At 39.3% G+C, this 16,765-nt stretch overlaps 1 protein-coding gene across 1 annotated transcript in view; it reads right to left on the bottom strand.

The window, feature by feature from the left end:
* LOC122789830 (putative bifunctional UDP-N-acetylglucosamine transferase and deubiquitinase ALG13) overlaps nucleotides 1-16,765 on the bottom strand; it is a 2,262,889-nt gene that overhangs the window by 221,394 nt on the left and 2,024,730 nt on the right. The window contains exon 13 of the mRNA XM_044057268.1: nucleotides 1,188-1,362. Coding sequence (XP_043913203.1) covers nucleotides 1,188-1,362 — 175 coding nt within the window. The remainder of the gene's footprint in view (nucleotides 1-1,187; nucleotides 1,363-16,765) is intronic.

Here is a 16,765-nt window from a genome sequence, read left to right as displayed (position 1 = left end):
GAGTCAGGAACAGTAAATTACTCCTACTTAAAGACAATTAATAAGGAGAAGTACATACATGCTTGGTTTTTAGTTTAGTTTTGACAGGTAAAATGAGGCCAACCACAATACTAATGGCAACATCAGCTTTCCTAGGGATGACACAATAGAGAAACCTTCTTTGTTCCCTTTCCCAGGAGCAACAACAGTGGGTCACCCCTGCCTACTGAGGGGACCCCAAAAGCCACAGAGGACAAGGCTAACTCACGATCCATAAAGGCTGTAGCTGCTACATCAGAGGGATCCAGGGTAAAAGATGAGTGGTATGAGATACAATAAATAATAAATGGCCACAGCAGTCACCCACCTGTGACTGAGGCAAACTACTAGCCTGCTGTGGTGGCAAAGGCTGTTTGCGCAAGTTGTTTCCTTTTATGGCTGGAAGAAAGAACAACCATGGGACTACTAGTAGTCAAATTCATGGTTAAGCCAAAATGGTGCCTCTTTCCTGGGGAAGACCAAAAAATTGCTGGTAAACACTACTAATCCAAAAAAGTTACTTTTTTGACAGAAGAAAACACAGTAAAAAGTACTTTAAAATGCTATGCTAATGCCACTAAAGTAAAATAAAAACAATTTCTCCACAGACAAAATGTTTTCAGTTACTTTACACCACTTTTAAACTGACAGAAAAAAAATGTGCACTGTTTAAAAGTAGATTACAGTCTTGAGATAGTCCATTAAAACACATTCCTAGTATTAAAATAACTTTCATAAAGAGGAAAGTAATAAAACAACAAAATTATGAAAACTGATGTTTTATTTTTCCCCCACAAGGGGAACTTACCTGCCAGGCAAAGAAAAGCAGAAGCCAACTGTTGATTCTCAAAAGCCTCAGTGGAGTGTACTCTTCAGAGGAGGTAAAGATCTGGAGGGTTTCACATCCATACTTGTCTTTCAGCAAGCTCAAACTGCCCAACAGTCTGCGCACATGGAAGGTGCTCAAACTCTGAAAGCTGGGCAGCTGTTATATCCTTGGCAGGATACAACCCACACAACTTAGGCTACTGCAACAGTGATCAATACGATGAACATCTTTCCATGCAGTCAGTCGCACACACTGATCTACTTTAACTAGTTTACATTCTGGAAGAATTTGTAGACAGATTTTCCTGAAATGTTTGGTTTCAGTTTGGTTGAATACTTACTGTTGCCGGCAGTATCTGATGGAATTTGTCGGTCATTGTTTCTTCCAATATCACTATACAATGGTGGAACTGCTTGATCAACCACTGGAGAGGCTTCAGGGTATGGTGCGTATGGATCCATAGGTGGATGCTGCTGCATGTAAACCAGAGACTGCCAATAACTCTGGTGATAGCACTTTAAAAGGAAATAATATTCAGGTCAGGTGACATGTTTTCTAAACAGAATAAATTACAAAAGGCATAGGTTCAGTAATAATTATAAATTATACAGTCCCACTATATCTCCCAATTACTGCTCACAGTTACCAAATAAACAAAATGTCTATAAAATACAAGCATGACACTAGAAAATAAACTTGTAGAAAAGTATTTAGATGTGAACATAAATAGCATGCACAGAAATGTGTGCAGAAACAGTAGGTGTGGAATATATATTAGCCCAGGAGCCGTTTGCTTAGCCTTAAGCAAGATGAGGGCTGTAGATTAGTACAGGGGAAAGCAATGCTCCTTTGGATTTCTCTGTTCTCCATTTTGGTTCCTGGCATGGATGCCTTCTGTGCATAGTCTGCATGTTATACCTGTATCTAAGTGGGATTTTTTGACAGTGCTCTGGTTTCTTCTCACATTTCAAACACATGCCATTACCTGAATTTGTAATCCTCAAAACTGCCCATAGCTGTGTGTCTGATATGCAAATCGATGTTCTCATGTATCCTGCAATGAACTTGCAACTCTGTCCTAGACAGCTGAAGGCTTTGCACCCTTGGTTTGCTGGCTAGGCTCTCACTCCCACAGTGGGAAGTGGAAAATGAGTGATAACTCAATCGTCCACTGACCTGATGCAAAAGAGCACACAAGTCCAAAATTTCTTTATTTTGCATAAAAATAATAGATACATATGTACTAAAATCAGGTGAATCTTCTAAAAGGACTTCTACAGTAGATACCTGTTGGAATTTCCTCTTGTGATACCTCAATCTCGGCACAATTAACATTTCTGAAACTTGCAAGTTGGTTACTCATTGATCAACAGCTCAGTTTCAGCAGTCCCAGTGTGCCAGTGTGAAAACTGAAAAAAAGTTCAAGTGAAACTGGCAGTTTGAGTAAAATTCATCTACGGTCTAGTTAAATACATTACTCGAATGCCAGCAAAGAACCACCTGAAAAAAAATAAATCAGAAAACAAGGAAAAAAACACTGGCCTGAAAGAATCCTGTAGCCATTCAGCAAAAAGTAGTTTAAGCTTCAGCTTTGGTACATCAGATGCCTTCCAGTACTTTAGAGAAGAAAAAAATTAAGTGTTCGCAGAGGTGATTAAATAAATAAAACATTAAAGGAATATAGCAACTCAAATGGGTGGAAAAAATAGAAGAAGCTTCAACTAGCCTTTTTGATGGTGATAAATTGCAAAAATTGGAGGCTGAAATGAAGAAAAAGCTGGCTGAGTTTATAGCTTTTCAATAACAGCTGTTTCAAAAACAGTTATAAGACCAAGAATGCAGGGAAAACCTGACATTTTCTGCTGTACCAAAGAAACTGGAAGGGACAGGCTGCATTAATTTTATGAAAGCATAAATAAGCAACTGGACTGATGTTCCACGGCAAAATTTGTTAGTGAAAGGACACATCGAATGCATGCTGTAAAACCTGTCCAGGAGAAAGCAGCCAGGACCTATATTAGTAGAGCTGCAATCATACTAGCAGAATTTTTAAAAGAAGGGACAGCAGACTTTTTGGAAAATGATTATTCACTGTACACCATGCAGAAGAGGAGCGAGTTTATCTCTGTAATCAGGAACTGATGAGAGTTTGATTTGAGTTTCAATCAGGAATTGATGAGAATTTGGTGCGGGTTTCAAGCTGCTGTATCCATCTGTCTTCGGGGTATTTTTTTTTTCCAGAGGATCAAAGTAATGTTCTGGATGAAGAACATGCTAAGGAGTAAATAAAATTTATCCAACAAAAAGTAAGTTTGGAAGAAAAAGCCTCTGATTCTCATTCTTCTGACAATAAACCTCAGAAAGACTTTGCTGGTAAAACCTTTTCAACTGTTCCAAAGGAAAATGCTCAGGAGTTAGAAAAAAGCACAAGAGTTGACTAGAAGACTCAGGAGTATCTTTGACTTGAACCAGAGTCTGGTGTTGGGAGATGGAGATGATGATAATCCGGTAAACCACCAGCATCAATGAAATTAGTGAATACATAGGAGACCCTACAGCAATCAATAACATTTGTGAAATATGGCTTTAGAAGGACAAAGTGGCAGAGAAAGACTGGAATTTTGCTAACTTTTTTTAAATTTCAGTGTGGTCTATAAAGCAGGGCAAAAAATAACCAAGTAAAACACGTTTTGTTATTAATATTTGTATAAAACATTTCACAATATAAACTGCATGCTATTTTGCAAAGTTGCTTTGTATAGTGTACAGTCAGGCATTATAAATGTGGGGATCTCTTCAGTGACTGTTGTACATGTTAAAGCTATTAAAATAAATCAATATGTTTTGTTAGTTGTAAAAAAAATACAGACTTTACACTAACCTAAGAAAAGCTGGACAAAAACATGCATATGTTAATACAATGCTATGATCTTGGGCCGCTTGGGAATGGAGTATACAAAGTGTACTGATTACATTACATGCAGAATTAAAGTAATAACTTCTTTGGTTTTTACGAGGGAGGGTTGCCTATTTTAATGTCTTTGAATTAAGCTATAAATTTTTTTTTGTAAGCGAATGGGCTTGAAAAATAAGACAAAATGATGAAAGACATGAATAATGTTAAGTTTTTTTATGTCTGCAAAGACAGCCTTTTTATGTCCATTAGCATATACTGTCAATGGGAGTCAATAAGTCTCCAGCTTAAGGTAGTTGGCCAGGGAATTCTGCAGATTGTCTTCTAAGTGAAATTTACAAAGATTATACTTCATGCATCTGCAAAAGTTAGCATTTTTGTTTTCCTTACTGCTAACTACTTTTACATGGAGATGAACTGTTTGCAGGTGCAAACAATCTTGAGAGTTCTAAGCATCCTTTGCCAAACAAAATGCAAAATTTAAAGGTAGAATGGCAAGCAGTTCAGTGAAAACTAAAGTTTGAAATTATGGCAAGTGGATACGAGATAGCAGCCTTTCCAACAGCCTTAATAATGATGATGATTTCTGACACCATGCAAACTGTTTTCACTTCCAGGGGGGAACATGGATAAGAAAAGGACAGACAGCAATGACTACAAGTGGAACACAGGTTGTAGCATGCACGGTAACATAAGTAACCTTAGTTTTAGATTAAATGTCTGTAGACGCAGTTGTCGATTTGGGGCAATTGTTCCTATCTGGAGGGCTAAACTTCATTTGTTAAAATGTCCATAGTTTTGCACATTTGTTTCAAGTTAATAGGGCAGGGGTTTTCTGAAAATGTATTTAGATTTTTGTTTGAGGGTTTTCATTACAGCAAACAATCTTGAAAATATGACTAGGTTCAAATGTAGTTGAAAAGAATTAACTGTGTAAAAGATCAGCCTGCCAATTATTACTGTGTGCACGCAAGACAAAAATTAGTAAATAAAACTGTCATGTATAGAATGTAGAAAATACATTTTTATCATACTGGCTACTCTATCCATATTATAATGTAAATAACTTTACACGTATAGACAAAAAGAGAAATAGTACTGAATTATATTAAGAAATGCAAAGTGCAAACAGCAATGCTGCAGAAAACATATTTGAAAAAAAATGAGCATGTAAATTTGACAAGAATATCAGGATCAAAGGAAAAGGGGAGTAATAATACCGACTGTCAGACAGGCAATAGTGGTAGATTTTGGTAGTAAAGGGCTATTGACAAGAGAGGAGGATACCAAAAGCTGCTATTGTCGAGCTTAAGAAAATTGCGGGAGAAATAATCAACTTTCATCAAGGACTATTACTTATTGGAGACTGGAACTTGATTTGCAATAATGACGATGTATCAAGACAACCTACAATAAAAATATACAACAAAACAGGGCAGATTTCTGAAGAAATGTATGAAACAATTTGATAATGGAAGATGTGAACTCGGTGGTAGGAATTCAGACATAATGCAATTATTATTGCCCAAGGTGCAATAACTAGGCTAGACCTGATCGAAATTGTATTTCACAGGAGCATATAATTGAAAGCTTTAATGCACATCCAATTACTATTTCAGATCACACAACTATAAAATCTATCATAAAAATGCTTATTCATGAAGTAAAGATGAGACACTGACACTTTCCCACCAATCTGTTAAAAAGTGAGAGGAATTTAAGGAATGGGCAGTAGAAATTATTTCAGTGTTATTAGGGAATATAGAAATTTCTTTAGAAGCGATAGCTAGTGAGCAGGATAAAATGAGGTAAAATTAATTACTTAGAGAAGCTGACAAAGGTTAAAGCATTGTAAACAGAATACGGTTTATCTCACAAAAGAAGAGGAGGAGCAACTGCAGACTGCTAAAGGGAAAATAAGGCAGTATTTGGATAACATGCATGAGTTTAGAAAGACTCCTGTTAAGGAATTACTTTCTGATAACTCCAGAACACAAAAAAACTTTTAACACAACAACGTGGACAACAGAAGATAGAGTTATCACCAACCTTCGGGACCATACAAGAAAATAACCAGAATTCCTATAGAGGTATTAGAGACATTTCAGAAATTTTATGAAAATTTGTATAAAGCAGAGAAATGTGGAACCCAAGAGAGCTCAAATGGAAATTTTTTACAGAAGACTTAACTATGTCACTGCCAGTTACAGGAAGATTAGGCTCAACAACTAATTATTAAGGTTAGAGGAGATGACATAAAATTGTAATGTATAATAAATATGCAGGAAAATCTCAAGGAACAGATGGCATTCCTAAGAAAGTTTAGATGGAAGAAAGTGATAAAAGAGCTGGAAAGATTTAGTTTAACAGTATTTTAAAATGAAAAGCAGCACTAGTATATTGGAAGAAAGTTGAGGATGCTGTACTACCCAAACAAGGTAAGAACTCGTCACTCCCAGCCTTCTTATAGATCCATTTCAATTTTAAACAGTGTTTTAAAGTTTTTGTGGCTATACTAGCTAAAAGAATGACAACAGCTGTTGCAAAGATTCATAGATATGGATCAATGTGGTTTCGTGGAATGGACAAGCATTTGATAACAATATAAAAATGATGATCTACAGCAAAGTACAATGGAAGAAAATACTGCTGTTGGTGGGTCTTGATGCAAAGAAAGCATCTGACAGAGTAAATTAGGGTTTTATGAGAAGCGCAATGGAAGCATTTCCTTTCTCCAATACAACAAGGTTAATTAAGGTGATATAGGTAGGATGAGTGGCAAGAATTTAAGTGACAGGCTGCCTCTCTGATAAGTTGTGTTTGAATGCAGGGGAGCCAGGCAGGTATATCCTTTTTCCCATTTGTCTATATTTACAGCTATTAGCAAAGAAAATAAGGGGTTCAGAAACTCAGCAATCAAGAAAAGATGGTTTTATTTGCAGATATTATTTTGTACAAGATAAATCCAGAAAAATAACATCTCTGGGTTTTTTGAAACTGTTTCAAGTATTTTGGGGTTATAAAATTCATGAAGACAAAACAGACACTATAGCCAAAAATGATGTACCCACACACAAACTGGTTAAAGCAATACCCATATTGAGAGAGATACAATAAGATTAAATATTTAGGAGTATGGACTAAAAAGGCTTCTGATATATCAGCTAAGTGCATGTGTGAAGATTCTTAAAAAAAAAAAAAAAAAAAAAAAAAGGAAAAAATGAGAAACTTGGAAGCTCTTATTTATGGGTAGTAAGATAGGAGCAGTTCATATATTTTAGCCTCCTTTAGTTTTATATAAAGGTCAGGCACATTTTTATCAATGAGAGAAGTTGTAAACAATAATTAATAAAAAGTTACAGGAATTTATCTGGGAAGGGACAAAAGTAAGAGTGAAGTGGTATAAGTTGATTCTTTCAACAGAACAAGATGATTTAAGATCGATATGAAGGGATATTTTAGAGGTAATTCGCACAGAGAGGAAGTTATAATTCAAGTGGGAAGTTATGATGAAGTGATGGGGGAGTTCAAAAAATAAACAGGAAGTGGGATTCTGTTTGCAGATCCTCAAGGAGAATAACACCCATGCAGAATGAAAAAGTTATGTACTTATAAAATTCCATCTGTGTTTTTCTTTTTCATTCTCTCTCAACTGATGGGTTTAGATCAGAGACTCGTATCTGACTTGGCCATTTCTTCCAGATCATCTGATCCTAGAACTCTTGAGCTCTTCCCTTTACTAATAATGCCCCACTAACCTAATTTTTATTTTAATTTATTGATTTTACATTTGTTTACTGGGATGGTCTGAATGGGTCAGTGCCCATTTTCAGTGGAAGCCCAAGGAGAAAAGCTCAAGTTTAAGCTTACAAATTATCACAATAAGTAACAGAAGTTATAAACAAAATTGACAAAGAAAAAAAACAGTGTACTTGTAATGTACCTTGGATCAAGTCTGGTGCCCCTATATGTAAAAAGGATAACCAGTAACAGAAAAAGGCAGTAGTAGAACAGAAAAGGGGAAGCTGAAGATCAAACAAGGAACACAGGTTCCTATACAACATTTAGATCTCTCCATAAGCACACAAAAGTAGGAGGAAGGTTGGCAGGGAGTTGAAGAATGAAAATAGACAACACAGATGGAACATTATGTTAACTACATAACTTTTCAATCTGATATGGTCATTTTCATTCATTCCTCAATTGATGGGATAGAGCACTGCTGAGCTAAATGCCACCATTTCTAGAAATCAAATCCAACTTGTAATGAGAAATAAAAGTGCATGGATTAGCCCAAGCTGCAGCTGCACAAATATCATCCAATGATGCTCTGGACCAGAAGTCTGCAGAAACTGCCACAGATCTTGTTTTAAGAGGTTTTGGTAAAGATAAACTTAATTTACCATAGACAAAAGTGATACAATCAGTTAACTATTTGGCCAGTGTATCTTTAGATACTGGCTTACCTAAGCTAGTAGAAGAAAAGGAAACAAACTGGTCAGACTTCCTAAAATCTTTGGTTCTATGAAGGTAGAAGTGATGTTGTCTATACAAATCTGACAGATGCAGCATATACTCTCCTTTGTTAGAAAAATTTGGTAAGAAAACTGGGAGATTAAGGACCTTATTAATATTGCACTCAGAAGCTACCACGAGTAAAAAAGGATAGATTAGTTTGTAGTGACACCCTGTCTTTGCAAATATCAGATAAAGAGGCTTTAAAGACAGAGTCTGGATTTCAAATACTCTTCTAGCAGATGTAACAGCTACCAGAAAAAAAGTTTTCCAAGATCAAAAGTTTACATCAGCTTTAGCTGATGGTTCGAAGGGAGGATGAGTTAAGGTTTGAAGCATTAAAATTAAATCCCAAGGTGGTGTAGGATCTTTTAATGAAGGTCCAAGCAAAAAAACAAACAAAAAGCTTCCCTGAGAAAGGCTTGTATAATTTAGATGAGGCTAACAGATTTTCATCCATGTGGAAATTAGAAATAACCAACTGAACTCTAACACTGGAAAAACTAGCTCCTTCATTAAAGATTAAGGCTAAAAATTTGAAGACAGCTGGTACAGGAGCTGAAAAGGGGTCCATGTCTTTGCTAATGGCCCAGAAAACACATCTTGCACATTTACTCTTGTAAGTCTTTCTAGTAGAAGCCCTATGGGAAGATAGCAAAACATGATGGTCTGGGGAAGAGAGCCTGAGCTGTCTAGCAATTAGCAGAGCTGCAGAAACCATGCAGTCAGTCTGAGGCCTGTTACTTTTGGATAAGTCATGCCTGTCTGAGATAGGAGGTCTGGAGATGGATCCACAACCCATGGCAGTTGAAGATGAGACCAGAGGAATGAGAACCAAACATGACCAGGTCAAAAAGGAGCAATGAGGATAACTGTGCTAGCCCACCAAACTAATTTCTGAAGAAATTTGGGAATTAGTGGCAAGGGTGGAAATGCATACAGAAGTCCGGAGGGCCAGTTGTGGACTACAGCATTTCTTGGCGACTCCCATGATGGAGTGATCAGGACAAAGAACCTGCTGCATTTGTTTTTGAGGAGAGAGGCAAATCGATCACAGCATGGTTAGCCCTATTGATGGACAATTCTCTCCATCATGTTGACACTGAGACTACTGATGAGACACCAGGATAGACCTGCTTAATTTGTCTGCAATCATGCTGGATTTCCCCAGGATGTGCATTGTTATTAGAAAGTGACTGGAAGAGATCACCCACAGGCTTATGCTCACAGCTTCTCAAAGAGGATAAGATCTGGTTCCCCCTTGTTTCTTGATGTACGAGACTACCAACATGCTGTCCATCTATATTGTAATAGTCTCATTTGGGAGTGTCTTGAAAGACCTACAATGCTAGGACAGCTCTCATTTCCAGGACATTGATACGTATCTTGGCCTCTTCCGGGGGACCACATGCCTTGGACTGTGTAGAATCGTGTGTGTGTTGTACCTTTAAGAAGCATTTCCAAGGACAGCGCATCAATATAAATAGCAAGCACGTGCTAGCTTCAGTGCCATTTTAAGAGTACAGCCAGAGTGTGAACATGTATTAGTGTAATAGCTAATAAGTTTATCTAAGTTAAAGTTACTAAGCCTCACTTCTGATGTGTTTCTATTTCATAAAGCTGCTTGAACAGAACCCACAGATATTAGTCTGTTTTATCCTGACCAGACGAGCTATGAGGTGCAGAACTGACAGTGAAAGTAAACTAAGTGAACAGAGTACAAAGAAGGGCCAGAAACAAACTAAAGATAATGAAAACTTGCACAAACTATTTATTTTATCAAAAAGATAAAAAGGAGCATTACAAGGGTACAGAACACATTATTAAGTAAATGAGAGGCACAAAACATTTATTAATTAAATGAAATTTTTGAAATTAAGATATCTGACAACAATTACTAGAAAAGCACATAAGCGGTTTGGAATTGCCTCAGAATTGCAAAATGAGCATGTTTAAAGTAAAATCAGCATGTTCAGAGTAAAACAAGCAAAAGAAAAGTATAATGGGCATGAAAACAGATTAAACGAGCAAAACAAATACTATAAACAGGGAAATATGGCACATTAAGCATAAAAAAGCAAGGTGACCATGTTTTTTGGCAAATTACTGTGTTTTTGGCGAACTACTATTTTGCATTGACTAAAGCTATTCAGGGCATAACTAGAGTTATTCAAAGTATCTCAAAGTGTGCAAAAGTGCTTACAGTGTATGTTTATTACTGTGCATTTATTCTGAAGAGTTTGTGGGCAAAGTGCAACTATTTCGTAAAGTGCAGCCAAAATATAGCCATTTCTAAGCGTTTCTTGTGCCGGGTGTGTCTATTTGCAGAGTGCCACCATTACAGAGCGTTTCTTGCTCTGTACACAGTTATTTAGAAAAATACAGCTATTTTGGAAAAGTTTCATAGTGTGCCATACTGCGCTGTGTACTGTTTATTTGCAAAGTGCAGTTACTTCTAAATGTTTCTTACTCTGAACTTCTTCTCCCCAGTTTATTCACACAGTACAGTTATTTCGAAATGTTTCTTACACTGATAAGAGGTGATTTCTTACAGTACAGTGAATTCAAGACTATTCTTGTGCCCAGGTGACTTATTTTGCACAGTTCAGTTATTCAGAGGCTTGTAGTGCTATTGGGCATTGTTAAAAGTACTGGCATACATTTCTGGTATATGCAAGTGCATTCTTGTATACTTGCAAAAGCCTTCACTGGTATGTATTAATATGGCAGAGGTATTTTGCAGACCAATTCCACTTGTATTTTATCAGAATATTGCAGAGAACTGGAGAATCTTTGAGCAAGAGTACAATATTTTTAAACAAGCAGCTTATTCTGACAAAGATGCATGCACCAGGGCATTCATTTTGCTAAAACAAGCTGGGTCAAAGGCCATTAAAAGAGAGCATTCATTTGTGTATGCTCCAGCAGTATATGAAGGAGAAGGGGAAAACAGTCGTATTGTTGTACAGGCTGAATCAAGGGAAGACCCCAAGTGCTTGGAACACAAATTCAGGGAAATGTGAAGCCCCCAGACAAATGTTACATTAGCGAAACATTTGTTTTACACAAGAGATTAAAAGCCAGGAGAAATTTTTGCAGCTTACATTAATGACCTGAGAAACAGAGCTAAAAAGTGTATGTTTGGTGATATAAAAAATGAGTTGATAAATGACAGGCTTGTGTGTGGTATTGATAGTGTTGCAGTGAGAAAGACTTTGCTTTGTGACAGTGATTTAATGTAAGCAAGGCTACTGAAATTTGTCAAATCCAAGAAGTTACAGAAAGGCGCACACATGCTTGTAAGTGATAACATCATGGTTTCATCAGGCTCCAGAGCAAATGCAGACAGAATGCAACATGTGGCTAGCAGAAGCAGGCCTAAGCACATGGAGGCTGTAACCCCTGGGGTAACGGGTAAAACTTGTAGTTTGCCAGCAAGTTCTAAGACTAGTTCAGTGAAAAGGACATGCTCAGTGCAGTACAAGGGTGAGTCAGCAAAACCCAAGTCAATCATTATTGTTAACTGTGGCAATTGTGGTGCCAATCATGAGTCTGAGAGAGAAAAGTGCTAAGCATTTGGTCAGCAATTCCATAAGTGTCAAAAACTGAACCATTTTCAAAAGTTTTGCAGATCAATTAAACTTCACGTACTTATAAAGAAGGGTCACGTAAAAAGCAAGTTGATCATACAGAAACCAGGAACTCTATATGAAGATGGTGTATCAATAACTGGTGAAAAGATTGATGCACTAGATTTACTGACAAAGAATGAAGTGTTCTGTACTGTCCAGTTCAATGGTAAATCCACTGAGCTCAAAGTAGACACTGGTTCAAAGTGTAATGTTATGTCAGCAGACACAATTGCTAAGGTGAGAGCTGGTGAGCAAATTAATGTGGCCAGTTGTGTGAAACTTGTTGCTTATGGAGGTGAAGAAATTCAAACAAAGTTTGGTAGTGCTTTTATGTTATTTGGCTAGGAACTGCTACACCTTATTATTCTATGTAGTCCAAAGAGGTTTACTATCAAAAGGCAGAAAGTCAGTTCAAAGTCAGGCACCTGTTTGAACATGGTAGGAGACACATTCGGAATGTCGACGGTCAAGTTACAGTCAGTTGAGACGATTATCAACAAGGCAGGGACATGCAGCATGTCTGGAAATGGCAACTGTCGACATTAATATCAAAAACAGACTGTCGATGTAATTAGTTGATCATTTGACCTCAATATTCATGAGATTGAGGATTGAAATGCGTCGAGGACATCATCGTTTGCGGTTCTGAAATCACAGTTTTGACAGTAATCCGTCCAAAGACCTGTGCAGTCATTACTGGGTCTTAGAGACAGTTTGAGAATGAATCTGCTTTCCTTTACCAAAGAAGTTCATCATATAAGCACGTCTCAGTTCCAATTTTATTGATGCTATTTTCTCAGAGAATGCTGATGCTTTCGATGACAACTTAGGCAAATTTCCAGTTGTGTAGTCTAAGAAGTCAGACCTAGAGTTCAGTCCAGTGGTCAGACCAGCAAGAAAAGTTCCGACAGCAATGCAGAGTAAAGTCAAAGCTCAGTTGAATAAAATGGTGCAGCAAGGTGTAATTTGTCCCTTTAGAAAACCTACTGAATGGGTGACGTACATGGCAGCAGCCCACAAAAAAAGGCTCAGACAAACTCAGAATATACATTGACCCAAGAGATTTGAACAAAGCATTAAAGAGACCACATCATCTTATACGTACAGTTGAGGAAGTTCCAAGCCCCAATACCGAATGCCACTGTTTTTTCTGTCTTTGATCCAAAAAGTTCATTTTGGCAAGTGATGCTTGATTGCAAATCTTCACTACTGCCTACATTCAGTACCCCGTTTTGAAGATATAGATTCCTCAGAATGCCATTTGGAATAAATTCTGCAAGTGAAGTCTTTCAGCATGAAATGGAGCAAATTTTTTCAGGTTATCCTTGTGCCATAATAGTAGATGATTTATCGGCTGGAGGCAATGGTGAAGCAGAGCATGACAGAAACCTTACTAAAGTTCTAGACTAAGAAGTTATGTACCTACCATAACGTTCCATGTTAGTTGTCTTCTCTCGCCTTCTTTCTTGCTTGATGGGTTCGGAGCCGATCCTCGGCTCCGACACGGCACATGCTTTAGCTCGAGAACTCCTTTTACCAGCTCGAGGCAGCCCCATATCCCATGATGCAAGGCAGGAAGTACCCAGATCTCGTTTGTTGACAAAGGGCAATAACACCAAGCATAAAATACTTCCCAAAGGAAGAAGAAACTTACAGATGGAAAAAGGACCAGGTCTGAATGGTCTTTAGCATAAAGTTTCTTATACAAGGTCTGTCCAGGCCAGGGGAAGGAGGGAGGGTCAAGAAAGAAGGCGAGAAGACAACTAACATGGAACGTTATGGTAGGTACATAACTTCTTAATGTTAAGTTGTCAATCTCGCCTTCATTCTTGCTTGATGGGACCGCGTCCCTAGCACCTCTATCCTGGGTGGCTCAATGGAACAAACTCTTGAGGACTGTAGAGCCAAAACTGGCTCTGTCCCTGGAGGCCAAGTCCAATTTGTAATGGGAAACAAAAGTGTGAGGAGGGGCCCAAGTGGCCGCTGCACAAATAGTGTCCAAAGGCAGTCTAGCTTGAAAGGCTGTAGAAGTAGCTAAACTCCCAGTTGAATGTGCTTTAGGTTTTGAGCACAGCTGTTTTCCCCTGATCGTATAAATTTCAGTGATGACCGAAGAAAGCCATCTGGACAAAGTCACTTTAGAAACAGGAAGACCTTTTTTATTATCCGCATAGGAAACAAAAAGTTGATCAGACTTTCTAAATTTTTTTGTTCTGTCCAAATAATATCTAAGCTGACGGTGGACGTCAAGATAATGTAGCTTTTGTTCAGCTCTATCTGAATAGTTAGGGAAAAATACAGGGAGATCAATGGATTGGTTCAGATTGTTTTTGAAGCGACCTTAGGTAAAAAGGATGGATTAGTTCTCAAAGATACTCTGTCTTTGTGAAAAATCAAATAGGGGTCGAACCGAAGAGCATGAAGTTCAGACACCCTCCTGGCAGATGTAATAGCCACTAGGAATAACGTTTTCCAAGAAAGATATTTTAGGGAACAAGAAACAGCTGGCTCAAGGGGAAGAATCAAGGATGTCAGCACTAAATTTAGATCCCACTGAGGAGGAGGATTCCTGATTGGAGGCTTTAGTAGGAAAATTCCTTTCAAAAAGGCCCTGCAGAGCCTATGGGACATAATATTATGATCTGCTATCCCGACATGAAAATTAGAAATAGCAGCCAACTGAACACTGACTGTGGAAGACGAGGAGCGAGCATGAAAAATCTCTGCTAAGAAGTCCAGAACTGCCTGAACAGGGCAGTAAAAGGATCAATATTTTGGGCCTTAGCCCAATAAGAGAAACGTTTCCATTTGCTTGTGTAAATCCTCCTGGTAGAGGATTTTAGTGAAGTTACTATGATATCTCTAACTGGGTTAGAGATCAAAGGAAGCCTGGCTAAGGAAGGAAGTGGAGCAACCATGCTGTGAGGTTGAGAGAAGGTATTGACCGGTGCAGCTGACCGGATTGGTGAATCAGTAGATCTGGCACTGGGTCCAGATGCCACGGCTGCACCAAAAGGTGATGATGGAGGAACGGGAACCAAACTTGTCGAGGCCAGTAAGGGCAATGAGAATCAATTTGGCTCTCAAAGCGGTAGCTTTCTGGATCACCTGAGGGATCAGAGGAAATGGAGGGAAGGCATAAAGAAGTCCCTGGGTCCAATCCTGGGTCAGTGCGTCTCTGTTGTGATGGCCTGATTGCGGGAAGAGGCTGAAGAAGTCTGGACATTTGCTGTTTTGTGGAGTAGCAAAAGATCGCAACATGGGCGACCCCATTCCAGAAAAATCTCTTCCGCTATGGATTGCTTGAGAGACCACTCGTGAGGCATGAGAATAGCTCTGCTCAATCTGTCCGCTATAATGTTGGTTTTCCCAGGGATATGCGTTGCTACCAGAAACCGATGAGAGGAGATCGCCCATTGCCAAAGTCTGAGCGCTTCTCGACACAAGGGGTAGGACTTGGTTCCGCCCTGTTTGTTGATATACCAAACTACAGACATGTTGTCTGTGTGGACTGCAACTGTCCCTACAGGAAGAAAGTCGTTGAGGGCTTGCAACGTTAAAAGCACTGCTCTCATCTCCAGGACATTTATGTGCAGATGGTACTCGAACGGTTGCCACGTCCCATGAACCATCCTGCCCTGATAATGACCCCCCCACCCGATCAGGGAGGCATCCGTGGTGACAGTGGCTATCGGGGACGGAGGTACAAAGCACCTGCCTTGGTGAACCTGAGACGATGTGATCCACCAAGCAAGATGTTCTTTGCATGTTTGTGTCACCAGAATCTGGTGACGCATTGGGAGTTGTTGGTATGACCACTGCGTGAACAGCATCCACTGAAGGAGGCGCATGTAGAATCGAGCCAGGGGAAGAAGAGTAATGGCCGCAGCCATGAGACCTAATACCTTTAGAACCATTCTGGCCTGTACTTTCTTGCTGGCCAGAATGATCCTGACAGGAGTCTGAATGTCTGAAACTCTTTGTTCTGTAAGGGTAGCTGACATCCCAACAGTGTTTAAGTTTGCGCCTATGAAGGTAATAGACTGGCAGGGCGATAAGGATGACTTTTCAAAGTTGACTGAGATGCCCAAATGAGAACAAAGGTCTATTGTGTAATCCCTGGCTTGTATAAGCTGATGCCTGGTGGTGGCTGACAGGAGCCAGTCGTCGAGATACGGAAACACCTGGAATCCTCGACGTCTCAGGTGAGCCGTGACCACTGCCATGCATTTGGTGAACACTCTGGGGGCTGTAGTGAGACCAAAGGGCAGGGCTCTGAACTGGAAATGACTGGACCCCAGCCGAAAGCGGAGAAATCTCCTGGGGCGTCTGTGAATTTTGATGTGATAGTACGCATCCTGAAGATCTATTGAGCACATCCAGTTGTCCTTCTGTAAGAAGGGCAGAATTGACTGAAGAGTGACCATTCGAATCTTGTCTTCCTGACAGACTTGTTGAGTCTGCTGAGATCCAATATTGGTCTCCAGTCTCCGCCTTTTGGGGACCAAAAGAACCTTGAGTAGATTCCGGGCTCTGAATGGTCTATTGTAACTGGCTGAATGGCTCTTTTTTGCAGTAGTTTTGCGATTTCTAACTCTGCAATGTCCCTTAGACCGGGTGGTACATCTGGAAGCGAACTTGAGGGTAAGGGACTTTCCACGAAAGGAATTATGTAACCCTTGGATATGATCGACTGTACCCATCTGTCTTGAGTGAGGGAATGCCAGGCTTCTGGGTACAGTGATAATCTTCCCCCGACTGCCTCCAAGGAGGGACAGCCGGGCAACACCTCAGGGATGTTGAAAGGGCTTATCAGAGAGAGGCTCCCTGTTTCCCTGGTTCTTGGACCCCTCTGCC

The sequence above is a fragment of the Protopterus annectens genome, chromosome 15.part0, assembly GCF_019279795.1.
Source record: "Protopterus annectens isolate FY-2018-M chromosome 15.part0, PAN1.0, whole genome shotgun sequence".
Classification (NCBI taxonomy): domain Eukaryota; kingdom Metazoa; phylum Chordata; order Ceratodontiformes; family Protopteridae; genus Protopterus; species Protopterus annectens.
Note: the sequence above shows the minus strand (reverse complement) of the source record. Positions and strands in the feature narration are given on the sequence as shown.